The sequence below is a fragment of the Myxocyprinus asiaticus genome, chromosome 30, assembly GCF_019703515.2.
Source record: "Myxocyprinus asiaticus isolate MX2 ecotype Aquarium Trade chromosome 30, UBuf_Myxa_2, whole genome shotgun sequence".
Classification (NCBI taxonomy): domain Eukaryota; kingdom Metazoa; phylum Chordata; class Actinopteri; order Cypriniformes; family Catostomidae; genus Myxocyprinus; species Myxocyprinus asiaticus.
This window is the reverse complement of record NC_059373.1, coordinates 18,516,514-18,542,538: the sequence shown is the minus strand read 5'-3', so window position 1 is coordinate 18,542,538 and position 26,025 is coordinate 18,516,514. Positions and strand designations below refer to the sequence as shown.

General features: G+C 39.2%; 2 protein-coding genes across 3 annotated transcripts; one reads left to right on the top strand and one right to left on the bottom strand.

The window, feature by feature from the left end:
* Positions 1–512: 512 nt before the first annotated feature.
* LOC127421319 (peptidyl-prolyl cis-trans isomerase FKBP9-like) lies at positions 513–18,943 on the bottom strand. Of its 2 annotated transcripts, XM_051664320.1 has the most exons (10): positions 18,563–18,943; positions 17,956–18,101; positions 11,850–12,039; positions 10,440–10,585; positions 10,171–10,360; positions 3,372–3,517; positions 3,045–3,231; positions 2,439–2,584; positions 1,378–1,541; positions 518–1,263 (listed from the first exon to the last, which is right to left on the bottom strand). In XM_051664320.1, the coding sequence occupies exons 1-10, from the start codon at positions 18,763–18,765 to the stop codon at positions 1,084–1,086; spliced, it is 1,698 nt and encodes a 565-aa protein (XP_051520280.1). In that variant the 5' UTR covers positions 18,766–18,943; the 3' UTR covers positions 518–1,083. The 2 variants fall into 2 exon arrangements, with proteins under 2 accessions (XP_051520281.1, XP_051520280.1); XM_051664321.1 differs by lacking the exons at positions 17,956–18,101; positions 18,563–18,943 and adding an exon at positions 14,130–14,550 and having other exon boundaries at positions 513–1,263.
* Positions 18,944–21,083: 2,140 nt separating this feature from the next.
* Positions 21,084–25,867, top strand: LOC127421336 (cartilage-associated protein-like). The gene is made up of 7 exons (XM_051664348.1): positions 21,084–21,607; positions 21,873–22,022; positions 23,505–23,676; positions 23,836–23,964; positions 24,255–24,400; positions 24,490–24,573; positions 24,901–25,867. The coding sequence occupies exons 1-7, from the start codon at positions 21,149–21,151 to the stop codon at positions 24,943–24,945; spliced, it is 1,185 nt and encodes a 394-aa protein (XP_051520308.1). The 5' UTR covers positions 21,084–21,148; the 3' UTR covers positions 24,946–25,867.
* Positions 25,868–26,025: the final 158 nt, after the last annotated feature.

The following is a 26,025-nucleotide window of genomic DNA, read 5'->3' as shown; positions in this document are numbered from 1 at the left end:
CCTTGAGGTTCATATTATTAAAGTTTTTTGCACAAAAAGACAGTCATATATTTGTAAAACATCATTCTGACCCTCTGTCAGAAACGCTTGATTTTGGTGGTGCTTCTCCTTTAACACTTGACAGTAAACGCCCACTGTTATGATTGGCTCTTGACTGACTGACCTCACAATGTGGAGGAATTAGAAAACGAGTGGTTTTGGCAGCTTGGTTTAAAAAATGCTCTTTATGTAGTGGCGAGGACGTTTCGAGTTCTAAAATTTCAGTATGTTTTTATAGTACAATGACCTCTTAAATGTTAAAAGATCAAGGAAAAATGTATTCCTCATGCCATGACCCCTTTAACATCATTAAAAACAACCTGATTTTGAGGGTTAGGTCAAGTAGAATAGCTCCTAAAGGAAACAAATGCAGGATACCACTTTTTACACAACTAATTAACTCAAGAGGAAGCTGCAAGCTTTTACATAACCTGTTTACTTAGGTTATGTTTCAGGAATCTGTGGGTGAAATGAACATGGCAAACAACACAGTGGTTATGGTATCATGTGTTTAAAAAGTATCATTTTAATATTACACTGTAAAAAAAATCATTGTCAGGTAACTTAAAAAATATGGTTAATGTGGTAACGTCTAAATTAACTGGATCTATTCAAATAATTTTTTTTTAAATCTGACTTAATCATCCTAAAAAGTTAGGTAACATCAACATAGCTTAGATCAAGAAGAAATAGATCTTTGAGGTAACAACTACAGGTGACCACATTTTCAGTGTATAATTTTATAGTAATAAAATAGTAGTTACATTAAAAAAGTTAAACCCATTGGGGTTGGAATGTGTTTATTTTAAGGGATATTTTTTACAAAGTAACATTTTGCACTATTGTATCAATCCAGATTCTTTCAAACACTCAGACATGTAAAAAAAATCATATATAAACACAATTAAGCACACTCATATATGCACACTTCTCTCAGACAAACATTAAAACACAACATCAACAGCACTAAGTGACACTTCACTTCCACTTTTTATAATATTTAACCACATAACCAATCACGCCCCTCCATTCCTGAGTCCAACCTCATAACTCATCATGAGTGGCTGTTTCATCTTCCTTGAGTTTAAACTCATCCTCTGTGATTCGCCCATCCTTGTTGCGGTCCTGGTTACTGTACATGTTCTCTATGGTACGTTGAGCTTCAAAACCTGGCGCCAGACGACCTTTGCCCTCTTCCACCTGCTGGAGAATGTACTCTGAAAACTGTAGGAAGGGACAGACAAACAAGAACAAAGATGAAAATGAAGAAGGGAAGCAGTATTAAATTATTTGCAGATGTACTGCACACACACACAAACATAGTCACATGCAATATACCTCACTGGGATCCACTTGTGAGTCTTTGTTCTTGTCCATCTCATTGAAAAGGTCAGGAGAGACATCACTGTTCCACACAAACATGTAGCCCTCAGGAAGACCCTCCTCCAGGTTCATCATCTCAACATCAAAAACCAGCACAGCACTGCCAGGGACCTCCCCATCTGAGCAAAGAAATGGTACAAACTTTAGGAAAGCATAGCAAAAATTCTGTTTGTGTGCAATAGAGAGGCTTGAACCAGATGACTAAAGCTGCTGGTTCCTTATACCCTCTGACACCCAAACAATACACACTTATGTGCTTGTTGGACACTTAATTAAACAAAATTATGGGCATTAATTGGGAATTTGTCCTCCCTTTGCTGCTATAGCAGTGTCCACTCTTCTGGGAAGCCTTTCCACTAGATGACAGAACATGAACATGGCTGCAGGGATTTGCTTTCATTCAGACACAAGAGCATCAGTGAGGTCAGGCACTGATGTTGGGCAGTGGGGCCTTCCTCTTAGTCAGTGTTCCAATTCTTCCATAAGGTGTCCAATATGGTTCAGGTTTGGGTTTTGTGCAGAAGTTCTTCTGTGCTCTAAGGAAATTGCATGGCTGTATTCTTTATATTTTGCACCTGTTATTAATGAGCTGAAATAGCCAAACCCATTATTTAGAAGCTGTTAATTCGCTGACACAGCTGAAGCTATTTGAAAAGACTAAAACTCCCATAAAAAGCCAACATATCAGCACCTAAGTCATATTTCTCAACTGAGTTTGTAATAACAGGTTGGTAAAGAATTTGCGGGGTTCCATTGGCTCCCTCTAGTGGGTCCACCACAAATTGCGATATAAATCTCCATGCAAGAAGTACAAATGAGCATTGTCATAACATCTTGACTTTTTGATTTGCCTAGATACATTTTATTGACTTCTAGTAAGACTGGTAACCTGTCTGACATGGTGCTCTAGGCACATTCTCTTCAGAATCAAATAAGATTATAAGGGGGATTTGAATTATGGATATATTTTGAATTGTATGTATATGTGAGTTGTGTCTGTGAGAAGAGTGTCTTACCAACTCCCCTCTCTCCATAGCCAAGGTGAGGTGGAATAACTAGCCTGCGCTTCTCTCCAACACACATTCCCATAAGCCCTTGTTCCATGCCTATGACCACTTGTCCAGCCCCCAGAACCACATTATATGTTTTGCCAAAGGTGTGCCTGTAGTTATACACAAACACAGTGGTAAAACATTAATTTAGACAAAAAAATTCTAAACATAGTTATCACCATTCTTTTTTCTCATTAGAAATGACATGATTAAACTTGTGATGTTAAGCTGGAAAGGCTTAGATTGACAGACAGACACATAGTGGGATCGACGGATGGATAAATAGAAAGACAGACAGGCAGGCAGGCAGGCAGATCGATAGATAGACGGACGGATGGATAGACAGACAGGCAGATAGACAGACAGACAGACGGATATATAGATGGAAAGATGGACGGACAGACAGACAGACAGACAGATAGACAGACAGGCAGATGGATAGACACAGACAGACAGACAGGCAGATATCTAGACAGATGGATAGATTGACAGATGGACAGACAGATGGACAGAGATAGGCGGACGGATGGAAAGACAAACAGACAGACACATAGATAGATAGATACTCACGTGGATCCAATGTCAGTGCCATCCATGAGAGTGAAGTTGTAGTGGTATTTGACAAAGTCACCACGTTTTGCATTGTAGGTGCAATTTTCTGGCTTCACACTGGTGATCTCAACCTTGTCAGATGGGTTGTGGAAATCAATAATGTGGACATCAAACACCAGCACAGCTGAGCCAGGGATCTTGGTTCCTGTATGAGGGATTAAAAGAGATTTATGCAGATTTATAGAGAGAGAGAAGTTCATTTTATATTCTTTTTTTTTTTTTTTTTTTACCTATCAAAAAAGTGATCATGCAGTACATAAATTCAAATGCACACATATTGCTCACCTGTGCCCTCTTCTCCATATGCCAGGTGTGGTGGGATAGTAATCCTCCTGCGCTCTCCAATACACACACCCAGGAGCCCCTGGTCCATTCCTGCGATTACATAGCCTTTACCAATATAGGTGTCATATGTGCGATTCCTCGAGTAACTGAAACATACATCAACACAAATATAAGCATTTACACATTATATGGTGTTAGGCTAATAGATCAGGCTTGATCCTAAATGGGGCAACTGAGCTTTTACTCCTGCCCTACTAGCACTGTGTCTTTGAGGAAAAACCTTAAAGGAATAGTTCACCCAAAAATGAATTTTCTTTCACCATTTACTCACCCTCATGCCACCCCTGATGTGTATGACTTACTTTCTTCTGCAGAACACAACATTTTTTAAAAGAATATCTCAGCTCTGTTGGTCCATGCAATGAAAGTGTATGGTGACCAAAATTTTCAATCTCCACAAAGCACATAAAGGCAGCATAAAAGTAATCCATTTGATTCCAGTGTCCAATCAACCTAATCCTTCACATCCAGTGCTTTTAATCCATGACTTCAGAAGCGATATGATAGGTGTGGTTGAGAATCAATCAATATTTACAGTATTCAGTGTTTACTGTATATCTCCACCTTTGACCAGCCCCGACCAGTAGGTGGCGATATGCATGAAGAATGTGATTTACCAAAAAACAAAAGAAAAATGTGGAAGTGAAAGTGGAGATTTATAGTAAAAAAGGACAGAAATATTGTTCTGTTTCCCTCCCACACCTATCATATCGCTTCTAAAGATATGGATTTAATCACTGGAGTTGTATGGATTACTTTTATGCTGCCTTCAAAAGTTCTGGTCACCATTCACTTGCATAGTATTGTAGGTGCTACTGGTTGTTTAAATCAGTGTTACTATCAGAAATAATTAATAATTATTTCTGTAGTTATTAATTAATATTTAAATTAATTAATTGGATCTAACTCATTAAAACCTCATATGGAACTCCAGTAAATGTAGTGTGCTACGTTTAGGAGCAAGTTTGGTTATTAGCAATAATTAATAATTATCAAAGATAATTATTAATTATTCAAATCAATATAACATTGATTAGAATCAATGTTAGCTTTTTTAAATCCTTTAAATCAACAGTTATCAAAGATAATCATTAATTGTTAACATCGGTGAAACATTAATTAAAATTAACACTAGCTTATTGATCATTCAAATTCAATCATTAAAGATAATTATCAATTATCAAAAATCAATAGAATATAAATAAGGATTAACATTGACGGGGCACCACCCTGAAATCAGGGACTAATAACCGAATAGTAAAACAGTCTCAATATTAGATTGTTTTCTTAGGAAAATCGACATCCGAAGAATATCGATTTTCGGGAAAAAAAACAATGAATGAAGGTTTGAATCCGAGCACTGACATCCCGTCAGCATGACACAGGTGTATGCAAAACAAACCAAAACACTTCTCTTTGTAATATAAACAAAGTTTATTTATGCAGTAATATCAATTAATAATTAATACAATGCAGTCAATAAACTTCCGACTTACAACTACAAACTAAACAGTGATATGATTAGATATGGAAATCAAAATAATCCTATAACACATAAGGTGTGTGTGTGTGACAGTGTGTGTGTGTGTGTCAGTGTGGTTAGTGAGAGAGAGAGAGAGAGAGAGAGAGAGAGATTATTAAGTGACAGCCCGAAAGCTGATTTCGCGATAGTGGGAGAGAAAGCAGCTGTGTTTATCACTCAGAGACGCGGTTTTACGAGCGGGGCTCGTAAAAGTCCTGCGTTATTTGACTCTTTAATGGATGAACACAGTTTCTGTCTCACCCGCGATGGCGAAATTGCACAATCCAATTTGGTTGGACCACAATACAGCAAAACAAATTTGTGATAATTAATACCTTGAGTATTAATAATGAGCGGACATGGCGGTCCGTAAACTGTACAAGCAAAAACCTTGAAACACAAGAATAACACGCTATAATATTCTATCTCTGCCCAGACGTAACCTCTTACTTGAATCGCATGAGGGCACAGATAGAATGTGTTTTCCTCCGTCCTTTAACTTTGACCCGGTTCCTTGAGGCTTGGGTGATGACAGGAGGCCGTTTCCTTGCTCTGTCGGCGGGCGGTACGGCTGTTGATTGTCGGCGGGCGGTACGGCTGTTGATTCTCGGCAGGCTGGCGGAGAACTCAGAAATGTCGACTTGATTGAAGATGGAAGAGAAATCTTTAATCCCTTCACTTCTGTAGGCAAACAGATGAAGATGCGAATTGCTCGGCGGTCTCCTTCGGATCCATTAGAGTGTTTGGTTGAACACAGAGTAATCTCAACTCATCCAGCGAGATGGAGATTGTATGGCTACAGTTTCAAGTTGGACATTACTTCCTTGTGCCACGAGGTTGCACCTGAGAGCAGCAAAAAGCTACATCTATATTCGGTGAACTAAGTCGCTGGAAGTAAATTCACGAAACATTTCAGAGGTATTTCAACTCCTGATGATGTCATGTTTGAGGGACGTTCTGTTGTGTGCCTCATCCAATAGGAGTTGAGAGCTCAATCCTTTAGTGAGCAAGGCTTCATGGATCTGTAGTCTGTTTTGGACTCCCTTTGTTTGATTTTGGCACGATTTTTATCAGTAAAATTTACGACTAAGAAGGTGGGGGCTTGAGTTATGTTTTTACGACTGTGTTAGGCCTGCCTTTGTCTTCTATCTGAATACATGAGGCCCAACATTCCCCCCTTTGTTCTGAAGAGTTGGTTGTTGTCCAGCATCTTTAGAGCAACTGAAGGGCCGAACAGTTCTTGTCAGTTCACAGTAACCTGTGGGTTACGCCATCCATGTATTCCTGATAGGAAAGAAAAATGGTTGCACAGTCCATACAGTTCATTAGAGTTCACAGAGGCTTTATCGTCTGACAGAGACTGAGGCACATCTGGGCATAGAACTTCTAGCTAATTCTAAAACTACATTCATCACACATAAACATTTCAAGTTATTGGAAGGCACAGCATTAACCATAACACAATCCTTTGTTGTTCTTTGGTCATAACACAAAATCAAAGTAGAACCTGACATTGGTTACTAGGAACAAAATGTTAGAGGAAAGGAGGGTTAAAGGTTAAAAGGCGTATCCTTGGAAATGATGGGGTTAACCTGTGGGATGGACTCAGACTGGTGTGTAAAACACGGCTGTATGAGAAGTGAGTCCAGTCTGGCCTGTAGGTGTTGAATGTACCTGTACATGGCGTGTGCAATAATTGCGATGATGATCCAACCACTAAGGAGGAGCCAGAGGGCAACCAAACTAATAGGGTGTTCTCGGTAAGATGACGATCTGCTTATGTGACTATGAAATATAGTGGTCAAGCCAGTCGGTTTGAGACTGAACTTCACTAATTCCATCCCTTCAGCCTGAAGCTGCTGTTGAAGGGTGTCATCAACGGTGAGGCTGTAACCTCTAAATGCGTCCATGATCTCAATTTCTGCGTCATTTTTGTCGACGTTGAGATGATGGAGGACAATATCGTCAATGTGCACGATGGCTCCTTGGGGAACCATTAAGAACACCGTTTGGTTTGGTAGCCTTAGTTTAATGGCCTTAGCTTAGTGGCTGTATCATGGCAGTCGTATGACTTCGGTGGCTGGTGTGTTGACGAGCCAGCGACTGCCTGCTCGCTCTACCTTTGTCTCTGTTCCTTCATCTTTGATGGACATGCTACCATGACACTTGTTCAGGGAGGTAGTTAGTCACCTCTCTAACAAAGGGGTTGCGTTTTGACAAACCCAATGAATGTACTTTGTCTTGGTACACATGTTTAGGTTAGAGATAAGGTAGAGCGAGGGGTCCTCATCATGGTAGGCGAGTGTTGGTGGTGTTTTGAGGTGAATGTGTGCATTACCTCTCTGAAAACCAACATTAAATACAGATTTTAGTCTATATATATTCTGCCTATGACGGTAGATTGAGGATAAATCCTGTTTTGAGGTTCTGAGGATTTACATGGATTGGAATTTCAATGCCAAAACTATATGCCATGTGTATCTGTGAAGGTTGCACAACGGAGATAGTAGCAGATCTAAGGATTTGTTCGACAAGGTCTAGGGATACCAGGTAAGCTGGAATCCTTCCACCACTCAGACTGTTGACTGAGGAACTAATTTCCCTGAGGAGGTCCTGCATTAGATCTCTAACGATACACGCATAAGTTGTTTTCTCTCCCTAAAGTGTGCAAAGTGTTATTGATAAGAACGGATTGCAAATTTACAGTGACTATAGTACCCTGGAGGGTTTTACCCAGGCCCTGTAATTGTTCTTATTGGAGTCGTCATCTCTGCTGGATTTTTGGACGATGGCGACGTGTGCATCTGAAGCTGGCGAACTGTTTTCTGGACCAAGTGGTCTCGGTATGTCAACCTGAGCCCACATGTGTCCACGACGGCAGTCAGTGAGCAGAGCCAATCGGTTCAGTAGGTCCTGGCCAACTAACAGTGGTTCCGTATTAATGGGACATATGTAAACAGAGTCTATTAGCATCATCCCTTGAAAGGTGTCAATCCAGGCCCATTTTGTGACAGACGACCTATCTTGCGTGTAGCTTGTGATGCTTACGTTACAGGTCTCTGTCTATAACGGTTTGCCAAGGGAGAGCTTTGCTCTAGTCACCTCTGCGAAGGTGTTTGAACCCATTAGACTATTTCGGAACCGGTGTTGAGTAGTGCGTGGGAGTTGAATGACCCATGTGTCAGGCATTGCCCTTACGGTACAGATCGCCCAAGAAGGTCAGAAAAGGAGGGTGTGGCATGTTAGGAGTGACTATTTTGGGGAGCAACTTGGACACTGTTCCTCTTTTCCCGACCTACAAAGTAAACTTTGGCGTTAACGGGAGGGGGTACATCGTCTAGTCATACTGACGGGGTTTCAGTGCCGTGTTCCTTTTGAGGAAGTCGACGGACCTGGTGAACAACGGAGCACATCAAGCTTAGTTACTAACTCAGTCAAGCGTCTCCTTATATCCTCCATTTCCTCTCTCAAATCTTGTTCTCTGAGGGGATTTGAAACCTTGCCTACCCACTCACCTTCTTGTTTGGGTTTTCATTCGAAACGCGCATTTGTTTTCAGCCGGTGAACGTTTTGTTGTTTAGGCCTGCCGTGACCCTGGGGGTGTGTCTGGTTACCACCACCCTGGTTCTGTTGCCTACCCTGCATATGAGGCTTGGATCCCCAGGGCTCTGGCGTCGCCTTCGTGCCCTCGGGCAGGGCGCACGCGTGTCTCCCATGCCAGTTGCATGTACTTTCTGATTTCCTGCATGGTGGGGTTGCCCATTCTGCAGTGCATCGTGACGTCATATCGCACGCACTCGTGGAGGTTGTGAAGGAAAAGAGACTTGAAAGCTCGTTCCTCCTCCAGACCTGGTCAAATTTATTATACAGTGTGTGTGTGTTTGATTAGTAAGAGAGAGAGAGAGAGAGAGAGAGAGAGAGAGAGAGAGAGAGATGATTAAGTGACAGCCCTAAAGCTGATTTCGCGATAGCGGGAGAGAAAGCAGCTGTGTTCATCACTCAGAGACACGGTTTTACGAGCGGGTCTGCGTTATTTGACTCTTTAATGGATGAACTCAGTTTCTGTCTCACCCGCGATGGCGAAATTGCACAATCCAATTTGGTTGGACCACAATACAGCAAAACAAATTTGTGATAATTAATACCCTGAGTATTAATAATGAGCGGAAATGGCGGTCCGTAAACTGTACAAGCAAAAACCTTGAAACACAAGAATAACACGCTATAATATTCTATCTCTGCCCAGACGTAACCTCTTACTTGAATCGCATGAGGACACAGGTAGAATGTGTTTTCCTCCATCCTTTAACTTTGACCTGGTTCCTTGAGGCTCGTGTGATGATGGGAGGCCGTTTCCTCGCTCTGTCGGCGGGCGGTACGGCTGTTGATTGTCGGTGGGCGGTACGGCTGTTGATTCTCGGCGGGCTGGCGGAGAACTCAGAAATGTCGACTTGATTGAAGATGGAAGAGAAATCTTTAATCTCTTCACTTTTGCAGGCAAACAGATGAAGATGCGAATTGCTTGGCGGTCTCCTTCGGATCCGTTAGAGTGTTTGGTTGAACACAGAGTAATCTCAACTCGTCCAGCGAGATGGAGATTGTATGGCTACAGTTTCAAGTTGGACATTACTTCCTTGTGCCACGAGGTTGCACCTGAGAGCAGCAAAAAGCTACGTCTATATTCGGTGAACTAAGTCGCTGGAAGTAAATTCACGAAACATTTCAGAGGTATTTCAACTCCTGATGATGTCATGTTTGAGGGACGTTCTGTTGTGTGCCTCATCCAATAGGAGTTGAGAGCTCAGTCCTTTAGTGAGCAAGGCTTCATGGATTTGTAGTCTGTTTTGGACTCCCTTTGTTTGATTTTGGCACGATTTTTATCAGTAAAATTTACGACTTAGAAGGTGGGGGCTTGAGTTATGTTTTTACGACTGTGTTAGGCCTGCCTTTGTCTTCTACCTGAATACATGAGGCCCAACAGTATGGACCTACAGAGCTGAAATACTCTTCTGCTGAACACAACAAAGATTTTTAGAAGAGAGAAAGTCATACACATCTGGGATGTCATGAGGGTGAGTAAATGATAAGTGAATGTTCATTTTTGGGTGAACTATCCCTTCAAGTCCAGGTTTCTCTAGGGAGATTGTCCCTGCCATTAGTTCACTGTATCTCACTTTAAACAAAAAATATATATATTTTAAAATACAGGGGATTTACCTGGAGTCAAAAAATGTCCCATCCAGCAGGGTTCCATTATAATGGTAACGCATGAAGTCTCCAACTTTGCTCTTGCGTGGACAGGGATCTGGAAGGTTTTGCACTTCTACAGTGATTTCATCTTTGGGGTTATGAAGGTCCAACAGAACCACATCAAACACCAGAGAGGCCTGACCAGGGATGTCACTTCCTGTAATTGGAGATAAACTGATGTTGTAACACTTGTTTCACACATTAAATAATCTTTATATTTATAAAATCATTCTCACCATCCCCTTTCTCTCCATAGCCAAGGAAGGGTGGCATGGTGATGATGCGCTTTTCTCCCACACACATTCCCAAAAGCCCCTGGTCCATTCCCGCAATGAGCCAGCCAATCCCAACATAAGTGTCATAAGTGCGCATGCGTGTGTGACTGTAGAATGAAACAATCAGGAATTGCACATTAGATCTTAGATATCCACACAGCAAAAAAATGTATTACATAATTGAAAATAAATAAATAATTATACTTAGGAGACATTGGGCCCTATTTTGAGAGCACTACATCTTAAGCGCAGCACTATGTGATATAAAATACACAACAAGTCAGTGGGTATGGCCATTTTGGTGCAAGCAAAAGCCTAAGTCTAGGCGCAAGTGCAAAGCGCTAATGGGCTGGGTCAAGTGCAATTTAATTTGCAGGCTCTCCATTGGTTATTGCACCATCTGCTACTAATGATAAACAGTATTACATTTACTTTTGAGCTTTAATAACATTCATAAGAAGTTGGTTGTTTAAATAGGCTGTATGCAATGAACTGGAAGAATAGAAATATGGACTTACGTTTTTTTGCGTATTAACTTGTTGAATGTCAGGCACATATCTATGACAGTAACAAGTTCCTTATAGGACTAATTAGATGTAGGATCCGTTAAAATACAGACAATATAACTATAATTTATCATACTGATCTACTGACACACAAATCATGACTAGTATTAACAGTGATTGTCAGGGACATCATTTGATTTTCCACTGTATCTTCAGAGTTTGAATATTAACTTTATTACCACCTGCTGGTGGAATCTCCAAACTGCAAGTGCAGGAACTGAGTTTAGACTTGAAAATAGACACGGTTCTCAGACGTCTTAGTGCATTGATCTATTGCTCAGGAAAATAGCAAATTGAGCTCTTTGCCACTTCATTTACATACAATTCACAGTTTGCGAGCATACACCCACAGACAGCGCAGACTCCCACTCACGCTCACTTGCGCTTTGCAATGGCACAAAAATTGCGCTTAGAATTAGTGCTCTCGTGAAAATGAGAAAAGACGCAGAGCACGGTCGTTGCGCATACCGCTGCACCTAGCATGGTCATGAAAATAGAGCCCATAGTTTTTAACACTTTTATTTCCCAAAACTCACATGTTTGCATGTATTTTTTTATTATATACTAATAATATATATTTAGTGCATGAAAGAGATGTAAAAATGGTTCACAAACAGTTCCCTCAAGGACATATATTTAAGAGAGTTAACAGTTATTCATTTACCTCAATTATTATATTTTATACTGTAGATTATATGAAAATGGTCCTCCCAACTCTGAACTTTATTTATTAGCTCTTTCCTTATTGTTTATAGCGTTTATTGGTTGAGCTCAACATATTTTATTGTGGATAGATTAATCTCACCTGGAGTCGAAAAGCGTGCCATCAAGCAGAGTACCATTGTAGTGGTAACGTACATAATCAGACACTTGCACAGTGCGGCCACAGCTCTCTGGCTTATAGTAGGTCTGTGTCTGCACCTTGTCCTCTGTGTTCCAAATGTCCAACATTAACACATCAAAGTGAAGGATGGAATCTGGGGGGATGATGTCATCTGACATGGAACAACACAGAAATATTGTAAGAAATAAAGCACTGAAAATATTTTTGAAAATCTGCACATCTTTTAACTACTTAAAAATTAATTAATTTAATGATTAACTATGAACTATTATACAATTCACTTATAGATCAACTATTTAATCTAATAAAACTTTATTTTGTTGTTAGTAGAATGAGGCTGTATACCTGTTCATGTTGAATGTTTTTTTTTATTTGTTTCAACTGTGCCAAAACATGGGGGATTTCACAGAATAATATTCTGTACTCTTTCCGCTCTCTATTTTACACCGTGTTTTCCTTGTTTGTTTATTGTGCACTATGTGTGTTTATGGCTCATCCAGGCAAATTTCTTGTGTATGGATGCTTAAAGGAATATTCTGGGTTCAATACAAGTTAAGCTCAATCGACAGCATTTGTGGCTTAATGTTGATTACCACAAAAATGTATGTTCACTTGCCCCTCCTTTAAAAGAAAAGCAAAAATTGAGGTTACAGTGAGGCACTTACAATGGAAGTGAATGGGGGGGCCAATTTTTGAACATTAAAATACTCACTATTTCAAAAGTATAGCCACAAGACATAAACAATATGCATTTAAACATGATTTTAGTGCTATAAAATCACTTACTAACCTTTTCTGTGTAAAGTTATAGACAATTTTACAACTTTGCTGCCATGACGAAGTAATGTCAACAAACCCTAAAACCCCAAAATGACTGTAAAAATGACAATGTAAACAACTTTACAGCTCAAATAACATGTTTTAACAGAAGAAGTGCTTTTATAAAATTATAATCTTCAAATTTCTGCCTTTAAAAATTGGCCCCCAGTTCCATTGTAGTGCCTTTGTTAGCCCTTTTCCACCGAAATGGCAATGGTTCGAATGCTGAGCCTGTAATCTGCTGGTTCACTGGCGGAGCAATCTGGAGCCTTTCGTAAACCGGTGTCCTGAAAATATATGCTACCTATCAGGATTTTTTCCCCCCACCTGTATTCCGTCAACTCCCACTATTGAAATAATTACACATCAAATTGTCAAAAGTTATCTATACGTCACCAGCTTGACGACGCCTTCTGATTGGATGGTTATCTTCAAGATAAGGCATAGGTAATTCTAAAACTTCTGACACTTTGCCGTTCCGATAGTAGAAAAACTGTTTGTGTTCTTCTTTTTATTAATAGTAAATGGCTGAATAAATCTACTGGAAAGAAAATAATTAGTGATATGAATGAGATTTTTTTTTTTTATGACAAATTAAATTTGCCTGGCTCCCACATTTATGGTTTCACTGTATACCAAATATAAGAATATAAAAATATCAAGGTAACCATCACTTCCCATGAGAGAATGTGTATTTTTTGTAATGAACTATTTCAGACTTTTCTGAGAATCTGATGTTATTGTAAATTGGTATATGTCTCATCACTGTCACGACTGCTATATTGATCGGAACTGCACCCAAGAATTTCACACACCATTGCACTTGTGTATATGGCTGTGTGACAATAAATGTGATTTGATTTGATTTGATTTGAATGCTGTGGAACATAAATTGATCAGTTAAGCACATAGCAATTGGTGGTAAGCACATAGCCACCATTAGAACTGAAAATATTGTAATGTAAACCATATTCCAAGAAACAGATACACATTTAAGTCACTGACTTTCACTTTAGTAAAAAAGGACTTAAAGGTGCAATATGTAATATTTACTGTAATAAAGCATAAAATTATCTTAATATGTTAGAGATTTAGGAAATATGCTAAGTTGAAATACAAGCTTCTACGAAAACAATGCTACAGCCAGTATATTCTACTTTGAAATGTCCATTCCGGGACGGAATTTCTGTTTGTGTTTTGGCCAGTGTGATCCCGCCCACTGCCTATTTCCCAATAGTATTTCGACACCCCGGGTTGCCAGATTAGAAATAAGTTAGCGGGAAAACACAGCGCGCTGCAGCCATGGAAGCCAACAATACATCTAGCTAACATTGACAGAGTTATAAAAAATCCACATGAGCTGGTATATAATTTGCAAACAATATAAACATTGCAAACGTATACATTAGCTGATCAACTTACAGTGAAAGGCTCGTCGCTTGCCATTGTCAGTTTGCTCGTTCCTGTTGCTTGTCCTCAACCTGGCAACCCGCGTGTGCTTCGAGTCTGAGGGGGAGGGGGAGACAACTCTCTCCAATATTTTTAAACGCTTGATGGCAATGTTACATATTGCTCCTTTAAACATTGATCTGTTTCTCTAGTAAAAACTGCCAAAACGAGCGATCCAGAGGAGAACAACAACCATTTAAGTGTTACTTGGTGTAAAAATTAATTTCAGGCTCAACTTGTGCCGTTGTTGGCTGCCATAACAACTCAGAATAATGAATGATATCAACGTAACTAACTTCGGACCATCGCTTCATGTCATCTACACACTCTGGTAAGGCACTGTCGATAAAAAACGGTCATCTCGACTCTATGAAGTATCGGCATTTTTTTTTTTTTTTTTTTTTTTTATACAAATGTAATACCTTAAACTTTACATTACCCGCTAGAATATACTATGCGGGTGAAAACACTGGATACCGGAAATTGAAAACAGTCAAATCGTGGAACAACTTCCGCATTCAGGAAAAAGGTGGATATGAACGAGTTCTCAACTGGCCAATCGCAGACCGCTTGTAAGTAGCTCAGTAGCCAATCCGAACGCAGGAGGCGGGACCTACCAGAATATGGGTGGGGGAAAAATAATGCGAACCGAATGGTGACCTAATATGTTACGCCAGTAGTTCTCAACCTTTTTTACTCCAAGGCCCCCCACTGTCGGAGAAAATATTTGAAGGCCCCCCATGTAGGCTATTAGATATTTATAAGACATATCTATTACAAGATATTTCCTCTGCTACTTCTAATGTAATGAGGATCAAGCTTCTTTTTCAAAGTTTTTTTTTGTTGTTTTTTTTATGTAAGAAACTACTAGCATCAATAGATTAAAGCTATTAATCATGATACATTTTTGTGATTCCAGAAATGTCTAAAACTGTATGTTCTTCATAAAAATATTATAATTTTTGTTTTTAGCATTTTCAATAAGATGAATTATGAATTATATACAAATTATAATAATCTACCTTATTTTAAATAATTTTAAGAGATCTTAAGGCCCCTCTGGAAGTGTGCTGAGGCCCCCTAGTGGGTCCCGACCCCCTGGTTGAGAACCACTAGGTTACGCAACTACTGTACCTGCCCATAAACAAACATAGCACATCACAACAGTGTTTGTGTACAGCATTTACTCTTAACTTAATCTTAATTAAATTCAGCCAGTAATGCTCGTGATTAACAGTGACTCGCCGGTGTCCTCTGCAGCTGATCTCAGTAAGTTGTTATATTTGCCAACTTTGTTAGCTTTTCTTACACTGTAGTCCTCTTATTTTGTGCACTGTTTTGTTCAGTAAGGGCATTTTTGACCAGCTACTCACTAACTTTGGAAGATCCCGGCTATCTGTTTAGTAAACTGGTGGGATTCTCAATCAAGAAGTAAACATTATATTATATGCTATGGCAAAATTAATATAACCATCTGCTACACCAATGTTAATAATGATTCCACTATAACAGCTTACAGAGTTTAGCAAGTTAAGCCATAGTTCATACAATATAAATTAATTCCATTACATGTCTCTAGCGTAGATGTCGTCTTTGACAATCTTGTTGAGCAATGTAATAACGATGGATTGCATTAATCCGTATATTTAAATATGTCCTCAAAAACAAGAGTAAAAGCTGTATACAAACATACTGTGACGCACCATGTTTGTTTATGTTTGAGGTAGAAATGAAACTACCACATAGACAGTAACCCGTTATGTCACAGTTCGGCTCTCAGGTCAGTGGAAAAACGCGGTCGGTTTACGAGAACCATTGCAATTTCGGTGAAAAAGGGCTATGAGTGAACTACCAGTGCAACTTGCCACCGAACCAGCACCCCAGCTCTAACTAGTACATCACTTTGTTCATTTTCAATGGTAGGAGAAAGTTACTCAAACTATCATGGTTAATTAAGCCATTATTCATTATAAAGAAAAAAAAAAGCAATTGAAAGTGTATTATTGACAGACATCAATCTATGATGCTTTAGTGTTGCATATAAAAAAATGTCCACTTGCGATTCACTGCTTTTGACAAGTGTAATCGTCAGTTCCCATTCAAACCAATGTCCCACGTTAACATGGGGAAACCAGATGTTACTCTGTGAAACCGTTAAAATCACTCTTAATCTGTGTAAAATTCATTAGAACAGACATCGATGAAACAACTCGGTTTAATAATGATTAAAAAAAAAAAATTATAATGTGCAAAACGTCTTTTCTTTACATATTGACAATTCACATTGAATGAATCTGCTGAAAAGGCAAGTAAAATTATTCACGTGTAACAGGAGCCAGCTGGTATGTGATAGCTGTGCGGTATGTGTAAATCTCACTCCCCTGGCCTCAAGAGGCGCACTAGCGACTGACGATAGAGGCTGTAGTCTTTAGCCTCCTTGTTAGCAGGCCCACCTCTCATGCTGGAGACTTGGAGGCGCCGGTCGAGTCCTGCTAGGAGCGGGTCGAGCAGGACCGGTTACAGTGGTGCCGTGACCCGGATGGGAGTGAAGTTTAGGGGTTTGAGTGTAACAGGAACCAGCTGGTACGTGATAGCTGTGCGGTGTGTGTAACTGTCACTCCCCTGGCCTCATGAGGTGCGCTAGCAACTGACCCTAGAGGCTGTAGCCTTTAGCCTCCTTGTTAGCAAGCCCGCCTCCCATGCCGGAGACCCTAGTTCGAATCCCACTCGGAGCAGGTCGAACAGGACCGGTTACACATGCACACACACATCCCCAGTTAACATGATCCCCAACTGATCTATAACACCGGCGTGCATCATTTCATGCTGAATCTTCTCGTAGATTAATTTTCATTATCCTGCCCTCCACCCCCTGACGTAATCAGTTCCTGGGTGGAGACCAGCAAGCTTTTGTGGCTGGTGTCGAACCAGGTTTTTGGCTACGGAACGGCCTTTTCTGAGGTGGAAACACACGGAACAGTTCAAGAATTCGCACCGGCCAAGGAAACTGCCCCCGAACCATGTCAGTGGAAAAGGGCTAAGTGTAACCTCGATTTTTGCTTTGTTTTAAAGAAAAGGAGGGATGAGTGAGTCTAAATTATTTTTTTATGGTAATCAGCATTATGCCACAAATGCTGTCAACTGAGCTTAACTTGTATTTAACCTGGAATATTCCTCTAACTTACTTGGCAGAAACATAATTCTGATTCTGAATTATAAAATGTAACATAAAACCAGCTACTCTGAAGAAGGACAATAAATGTTTTTTTTTTTTTTTTTTTTTTTTTTTTTTATACATTTTTGCAGCAGCTAATTGTAACAAACAGAATGAGGGGAGGTGGTTGATCACCCTGCGTGTTGTGTATTGCAGTGGAAGTGCATTATAAACTATAATGAGATTAATGTGTCTGAGAATATGTGTGAATCTAATGTCCTCATGTGCAGTGAAATGATGCACATCTGTCTGTTTGTACTGGGCAGACGCACACACTAACTTCACAGCTAGTTTCAACAAGTGGACAGGGCTCAACATTCTTCATTTAATTACTCTGAGCATCCCCACCACCCCACCCCCACCCTGACCTCCCATGAACCACTCTGACTCATCAGAGAATCATGGGTATTGTAGGTCTCAATGAGGTTCACAGATATTACCAAAAGGTATGTGCCTGTATAAGTGTAAATGTACGGATAGCATCAATACAGACAGATATTTACTTAACAAGGTGGCCTATTTCTGACATGCATCTATGCAAAAGTGGTAAACAGAGAGCTGTGCTTTGAAAAGGAGTGTGTTTACCATAACCGTCTTTGCCGTAGGCAAGCTGAGGGGGGATTTTTATCATCCATCTTGCGCTAACACACATGCCCAATAAAGCTTTGTCCATCCCAGCAATCAGCTTCTTCTGACCAACAAACACATTATAGGTGGTGCCACGGTCATAACTGCAAACAGACACATATATCAAGAAACACAGAGAGTTAAGTTTTTATTTGTAATGCTATATCTAATATTTGATAAAAGTCTATTTATAATCAGTTTGATTTCAGAAAAGAGATGCAGCCCTTTAAACTTAGGAACAATTTTGTTTTGCTTTGTTTCATATATTGAAAATCACAGCCATCCCCCTTTCTCTTACCCATCGTCATTCTTTCATTCATGCATGCATGCATGCAATCATGCATTTCAATTACTCTACTGCAAATTGGAACATTGCTATGCATCAGCTGTTCATTTAGATTATGGGTTTTACGAAAGTAAAAAAAAAAAAAAAGAAAAAAAAAAGACAAATCTCTGCCTGCGTGGCTCTGAGGTCAACAGTCTATAAACAGGGTTACAAACGCATCTGGCTTTAGGCCAGGTGAGAAGCTGACCAATTTAGGTCAGACTTGGATTTTGCACTAACCTAGAGTCAAACTTCTTTCCATCGGGGAACATGCCGGTGTAATGATAGCGAACGAAATCTCCCGATTTCACCGCCCGCTCACAGCGCTCCGGAGTGGAAGTCTTCTCTATCACGATGTCATCTAACGGTACAGGCGGCGCGTTACACGCAACGAAAGTCACTAGGAATGCTAGAAGAATCATCTTTAGCATTAACCGTGTCATCTTCCGTCTATGTCTTGCAAAAGGCTGGTTGATCCTCTCCTGCGATGAGATGCAGCAGAGTTTCCTCAAAGCCAAACCCTCTCACTATGACTGAGAGGAGGAAGTGTGTAGACGAGAAAACGCTCTTCAAACTCCCTCTAACTTCTCAGAGAATGCGCAGTTAAGGGCTCGAGTGTGCTCGGGAAATGCGGAAACGCAAGCCTGGAGGCTGGAATGCTTTCTACGTGGCACAGAGAGGGGCGGCTCAAATTTTGTGAAGGGGGTTTTATGAGTATGGAAGTATAGAAGGCCCATCACGTAATGTAACAGCCTTATTGGTCCTTGGTGCTTTATATTAGACCAATTCTCAACATACACTCATATGCCTGTATTATATTGAAGTAGGCTTTAATAAATGTCAATGTAATAATATATTAGGTACATACAAGCTTATTCTTCTTACATCCAATACAGTCATTGTCTTTGGTCAGTTATATTTTCAAGGAATATCCTGGGTTCAGTACAAGTTCAGCTCAATCAACAGCATTTGTGGCATGATGTTGATTTACCACAAATATTAATTTCGACTCATCCCTTCTTTTCTTTAAAAATAGCAAAAATCTGGGTTACAGTGAGACACTTACAATGGAAGCCAATGAGGCCAATCCGTAAACGTTAAAAACCTCCTTGTTTCAAAAGTATAGTCACAAGACATAAACAATACGCATGTTAACATAATTTTAGTGTGATAAAATCGCTTTAACCATTTCGGTGTAAAGTTATGTCCAATTTTATAACTTTGTTGCCATGTCCACCTCATGAACAGTTAAAACTGACCCACTGAGCAATAATTATGTGCAATACACAGCTTAATCTATTTATATTTATCCAATATACCATACCTCTTCTGCCATTACATTCACTTGCTTCTGTATATAACAGATTTGTATTTGTACATACGTGTATATATATATATATATATAAACAGGTTTGGGGAGTAATGTAATACATGTAACCGGATTACATATTTAAAATGCAAAATATAAGTAACTGTATTCACTACAGTTACAATTTAAATCATTGATATTTAGAATACAGTTACATTCAAAAAGTATTTTGATTACTGAAGAGATTACTTTGCATTTTATTGTCATTTGTTTCGTTTAATATTTAGTCCTTTCAGATGGAAAACATTTATACATATAAATGATGTGATCCAAAGTGCATTTGAACAGCGGTGAAACACTTTCTTATGATGTGTTTCATTCATACGAGCAGACAGAGAAGTAAGTTTGAAGTAAGTTTGGAGCAGAAGAAATAGAAATAAACCTTGTGTAAAGTGTCAGCTTTATGCTAAGCTAAAATGCTATTTCTAGCCATTTTACATGCACGTTACTAGGCACGAACATATTTTTTTATAAAAAAAATTAATGTTGGATCATAATTTCTTTTTTTCTAGTAAGACTTTGATAGTGCAAAAATCGTATTCTTGATGATAATTTTTGTATTGTTTTCCTGTAAAAATATCTAAAAACCCTTAACACAAGATCAATTAGATTAATGTTGTTTTAGAAACAGCACTGCATAAGATATTTAGGTTTTTCAGAGAATGTATTTTTAACATGTGTATTTTGTCTTACTGTACTGGCAGAGTTTTTATAGTCAAAACAAGTGAAAAAATCTACCAGTGCTGAAGAAGTAATCCAAAGTATTTAGAATACGTTACTGACCTTGAGTAATCTAACATAATACGTTACAAATTACATTTTACAGCATGAATTCTGTAATCTGTAGTGGAATACATTTCAAAAGTATCCCTGGAAGCTTCTGTCACCAAGACAAATTCCAGATTCTGATGAGGATGAGGATGTAATGGCGTAAACCCTATAAACTAAAACAACCATTAAAAACAATGATTTAAACAACTTTACAGCTCAAATAATACATGAGTTTTAACAGAAACATTAATTTAAGTGTTTGTTTTTTGTAAGCTTCACATTTCTGCCTTTAAACCCTCCAAAAAATGGCCCCATTCACTACATTCACTGTAACCCAGATTTTTGCCTTTTCTTCTTTTTCATTTCTTTCTTCTTTCTTTCTTTTTTTTCAAGGTGGGACGAGTCGAAATTAGCTTTTGTGATAATCAACATAATGCCACAAATGCTGTCGATTGAGCTTAACTTGTTTTGAACGAAATATTGCTTTAATTCCTGTCATGGTATCTGGAACTTGGTTATTTCATTAATTATATATTTTTTTAGGGTTAGGTTAGTTTTGCAACCCTGTGTGGAGCAGAAATCAGTGCAATCAGTTTTCTTCTACTGTATTGGGGGGAAGGGAGTTTGCTGACTTTGGGGACGTGGAGAGGTTGCAGGCGGGTCTTACTCCTTTCCTAAACGGGACCATGGCCTCCTCATCGCACTGCTTGAAGCTCGCGTTTCTTTTATTCTGCTTTTCTTTTTGCGTTCTTGCACAGTATGAGAAATACAATTTTCGCAGTTTCCCGCGGCACGAGCTGATGCCCCTCGACTCGGCGTATCGCCACGCATTGGACCAGTACAACGAGGAAAAGTGGCCCGAGACTGTGGAGTTTCTGGAGGTGAGTCTCCGGCTGTACCGGCTGCTCAGAGACAGCGAGGCCTTCTGCAACCTCAACTGCAGCACGGTACGCCTCGACGACGAGACGCGCTTCGCAGAGTTCCCCGAGCTGCACGCCTTCGGTAATGTGATGAAGCGGGCGCAGTGTCTGAGGCGATGTAAACAGGGGTTACCAGCCTTCAAACAGACGATGCCCAGCCGTGAAACTATCGAAGAGTTTGAGAAACGGGAACCCTACAAGTATCTGCAGTTTGCCTACTTTAAAGTGAGACTACTGTACATAAACTTCCACTCTTGCTAGGCTATTCTTAAAAACCAACATCAGTTTAAACAGTAATGTAAAGTGAATTTATACAGTAATGGTAATACCGTGGTACTTGCAAAGTACTTCCCTACTTCAAAGAAAACTACCATGGTAAATGTCCAAAAACATGATAGTACCATGTTTTTTCCCCATTAGTATAGTAAGTGTTGTGTGGGAGTTTTGTTTTTAAAATGTCTGACACAATGGATTTTCATATTTTTTCCAGAGTGATAAATTGGCCAAGGCTGTATCTGCTGCACACACTTTCCTCTTGAAGCATCCAGATGATGAGATGATGCAGAGGAACATGAACTATTACAAGAGCTTACCTGGGTCTGAGGAACATATGAAAGACCTGGAGACCAAGTCATATGAGGCAAGACATCTATTCACATATAAACTGGGCGAGTATATCACTGAGAGATCAATTCCTTCAAATCCATCTAGCATTGATTAACTGAAAATAAATGTCATTGTAAAAAAAAAAAAATAAGTTTTACCCTCCAAATTTTACCCTAAGAAGATATTTCTACCTGATCTATCCTTTAAAATTTTGTTTTGTTGGTGTAACCTAATGTAATCAGGTTGATTCAGTGATATTAAATACATTTTTTGACTTGAATCAAGCCAGTTAATTTAGATGTCACCACATGATGCACAATTTGTAGATGAACTTTTTTGTGTGTGTGTGTGGAAAAATGTGCTTCATGTGATTACCTCTAAATAAACTGGTTCTAAACTACTTAAAAATATATTTAACATCACTAAATCAACTTACAACAACAAAAGTTACAACAACAAAAATATTGGGTTAGATTAAGCAGAAATAACTTCTGAAGGTAGCATTTGCAGGACACTTTATAAAGTTTACAAAGTAATTATTTTTCTCCCCAATTTGGAATGGCCAATTCCCAATGCGCTCTAAGTCCTCGTGGTGGCGCAGTGACTCGCCTCAATCCGGGTGGCAGAGGACGAATCTCAGTTGCCTCCACGTCTGAGACCGTCAATCCGCGCATCTTATCATGTGGCATGTTGAGCGCGTTACCGCGGAGACATAGTGCGTGTGGAGGCTTCATGCTATTCTCTGCAGCATCCACGCACAACTCACCACGCGCACCACCGAGAGCGAGTACCACATTATAGCGACCACAAGGAGGTTACCCCATGTGACTCTACCCTCCCTAGCATCCGGGCCAATTTGGTTGCTTAGGAGACCTGGCTGGAGTCACTTAGCACGCCCTGGATTCGAACTCACGACTCCAGGGTTAGTAGTCAGCGTCAATACTCGCTGAGTTACCCAGGCCCCCTACAAAGTAATTCTTAAATAAACGTCTTTGCATTTCTGCCTAAAATGGCAAATTAACCCATGTCAGCAATGTAAACCAAACAAATTACAATGTCAGTGATGTTAACTTGATCTAAAATGTACATGCATTGGCATCAGATATTTTACTGTTTTACCCTGCAATCCAAGCTCTGTTAAAGGGAAAGTTCCCCCAAAAATAAAAAATCTGCCATCATTTACTCATCTTCATATTGTTCCAAACCAATATGACTTCCTTTCTTTCGTGGAACACAAAAGATGTTAGACAGCATCAGTCACCATTCACTTTCACTGCATCTTTTTTCCATACAATCAAAGTGAATGGTGACTGAGGCTAACAGTTTGCCTAACATCTTCTTTTTGTGTTCCACAAAAGAAAGTCATACAGGATTTGGAGCAACATGAGAGTGAGTAAATTATTTGGGCCATTTATTTGGGTGAACTATCCCATTAAATGTATATAATTGTAATAAATGTGTAGTATTTAATACTTAGGACTTGGACATTGTTAATGGTAGTTGTCAACTTGTTCAGATGCTGTTCATTCGGGCCGTCCGGGCGTACAATGGCGATAACTTCAGAACATCAGTGTCAGATATGGAGCTGGCACTGAGAGATTTTTTCAAGGTGTTTGACGAGTGCATCGCAGCTTCAGAGGGGTCCAGACAGATCAAAGAGTTCAAAGACTTTTATCCTTCCATTGCAGGTTGGCATATACCCATTGCTTTCCTCTTTTGTGTCAGTCTTTTTGTATCCTTTTTTCTCAGTCATCTCCCTTTGTAATTGTTTGTAACATTAGCTGAAACATAGCAACAATGGTACATCATTGTTTCCTCACTTGCCATGTCTGTTTTTTACTCTCTAGATCATTACACTGAGGTTCTGGAGAGAAAGGTTCGCTGTGAGACTGAACTGACGCCAGTTGTTGGTGGATTTGTTGTTGAGAAATTTGTGGCAACCATGTATCACTATCTCCAGTTTGCCTATTACAAATGTAAGTCTAAAAGATTCTCTGTTTAAAGTTGAAGATTTTTAAAATACTTTCTCCTATCCCAGCTTAATATGCGGAGACAGTTAAAAGTAAGCCATTAGTATGTTTATTTCCTTGAAATGTATAAACACTGCGATGACCAATGGCAGATGGGGAGAGTGTTTGGTAAATAATTTTGCAACTTAATTTTTGCAATCCTGTTTAATGATTCTAGTGGTTTAGGAATTACACACTTAACCTTTAAACTACATATGTGAACACTGAATGTCAATAACGTCTTCAATCTCCTTCAGTGAATGATTTAAAGAATGCTGTACCATGTGTGGCCAGCTACATGCTCTTTGATCCCAATGATGAGGTGATGAAGAATAATGTGGAGTATTATCATTACCATAGAGATAAATTTGGTCTCACCGATGAGGACTTCTTGCCTAGAGTGGTGAGTGCCTCAATTCAAATGCCACTGCCTGAGCAGTTTCCTTTCAAAGTCTGATGTTTTACTGATAATGTGTGTTCATATGTTGACAGGAGGCAGTTCGGTACCACAATCAGACAACATTACAGCTGCAGCTTCTGGAATTTGCCAAACAGAAGCTCCTGCAGGATGATGAGGTGAGAGTTGCACAGTGTTTAAGAATTTTTTGATTGGGGTGGTTTGTTGAATATTCACGTGTGTGGAGCTATAGTCCTCAGAGAAGTAGTTGTAATAAAACTTTTGTGCACTGGGGTGTAGCCCATGCTTACAGGGTAACCCTGTGGTTGATTAGACATTCGCAGCTTCACACCGCTCTCTAGTAGTGGAATATATTTTATTTTAAGCATTGTTCCATTGGAGTGCAGTGAAATGACTGTAGATTTAAAATAAACAGTTCTTAACATTAAAACCAACCATTCTCTCTCCCTCCCTGTTTCTCCAACTCCCTTTTTTTTTTGTTCCAGGGTGAAGTTTTAGAGTTTCTTGATGAATTCCTTGATGCTGAGTAAGACAAATATTGCATGTGCACTGAATAAAAAAAATATTATTGAAGAGTGAAAAGGTCACAAAGGTATTTTCCATACTTTACCATTGTCGCTCTTGTATTTATTTTGGGATTGGTGATTGACTGGAAGCGTTAGAATCTTTTACAAGTACATATTGCACATACATCAAAAGCTCAAAAAGATAATGATTAATCTGAATATCAGTCACTGTCAACTCACTGTGAGAAATCACTGCCATGTTTTTATTTGTTGGTTGGATTGTTTTAATAAAGGGTCTTTTGATTGTTCTTTGCTTTCCAATGCTGATTTTAAACTAATTTAATATAGAGTATCCAAGTTTAGATCATTTTGGGATGTCTCTGTACCATCTAGTATGGAAAGTGAGGATATTTGGGCAGACCTGAGCTACAAGAACTGATTAAACACTGAAAATGTTGTATTCTTTGGCTGATAATTTCAGATGCAGATGTTATTTTAATAAATAATGTGAATAAGAACAATAATGCCTAAAGTTCTGTAATTATGACTCAACATGACCAAAATAATCAACAGTCATATTCTATACCTTTCTTGTTGTATTGTTTTAGTCAATATATATATATATATATATATATAATTTATTTATTTATTTTATTTTTTTACCTGAAGTGGCATGCAGTAATATTTTCATCACTGGATAAAAAAAGCTGCTTGTGGGTGTGCTTCAGTATCTTTATAAAATCCTTGGCATTTTGGAAGAATAGATTAGCATTAAGACACCTTTGTCTTTGTCAATTTTTTGACAAGCCTCACACAATCTTTTTGTACCAAATAATGGCTTAAATATGTTGCTGATAACTTCACAAAGGTTCATTTGTCAATATTTCAAAATATGTGTGAAACAGAATACAATAAAAGTTTAGGATGATCGATGAAATCATACAAACTCATGTACTTACCAAAGACTCAAAGGAATAGTTCACCCAAAAATGAAAATTCTCTCATCATTTACTCACCCTCATGCCATCCCAGATGTGTATGAATTTCTTTCTTCTGCAGAACACAAATGAAGATTTTTAGAAGAATATTTCTGCTCTGTTGGTC

What these genes read in the sequence shown, in the direction of transcription:
- LOC127421319 (XM_051664320.1), bottom strand. Translation starts at nt 18,765, where the DNA reads ATGACACGGTTAATGCTAAAGATGATTCTTCTAGCATTCCTAGTGACT. An exon ending in GGCACTGACATTGGATCCAC is followed by an intron (nt 2,585 to 3,044) that starts GTGAGTATCTAT and finishes GTATAACTACAG; the next exon opens with GCACACCTTTGGCAAAACAT. An exon ending in CTATGGAGAGAGGGGAGTTG is followed by an intron (nt 1,542 to 2,438) that starts GTAAGACACTCT and finishes TTCTTTGCTCAG; the next exon opens with ATGGGGAGGTCCCTGGCAGT.
- LOC127421336 (XM_051664348.1), top strand. Translation starts at nt 21,149, where the DNA reads ATGGCCTCCTCATCGCACTGCTTGAAGCTCGCGTTTCTTTTATTCTGC. An exon ending in TGCAGTTTGCCTACTTTAAA is followed by an intron (nt 21,608 to 21,872) that starts GTGAGACTACTG and finishes TATTTTTTCCAG; the next exon opens with AGTGATAAATTGGCCAAGGC. An exon ending in AGCTCCTGCAGGATGATGAG is followed by an intron (nt 24,574 to 24,900) that starts GTGAGAGTTGCA and finishes TTTTTGTTCCAG; the next exon opens with GGTGAAGTTTTAGAGTTTCT.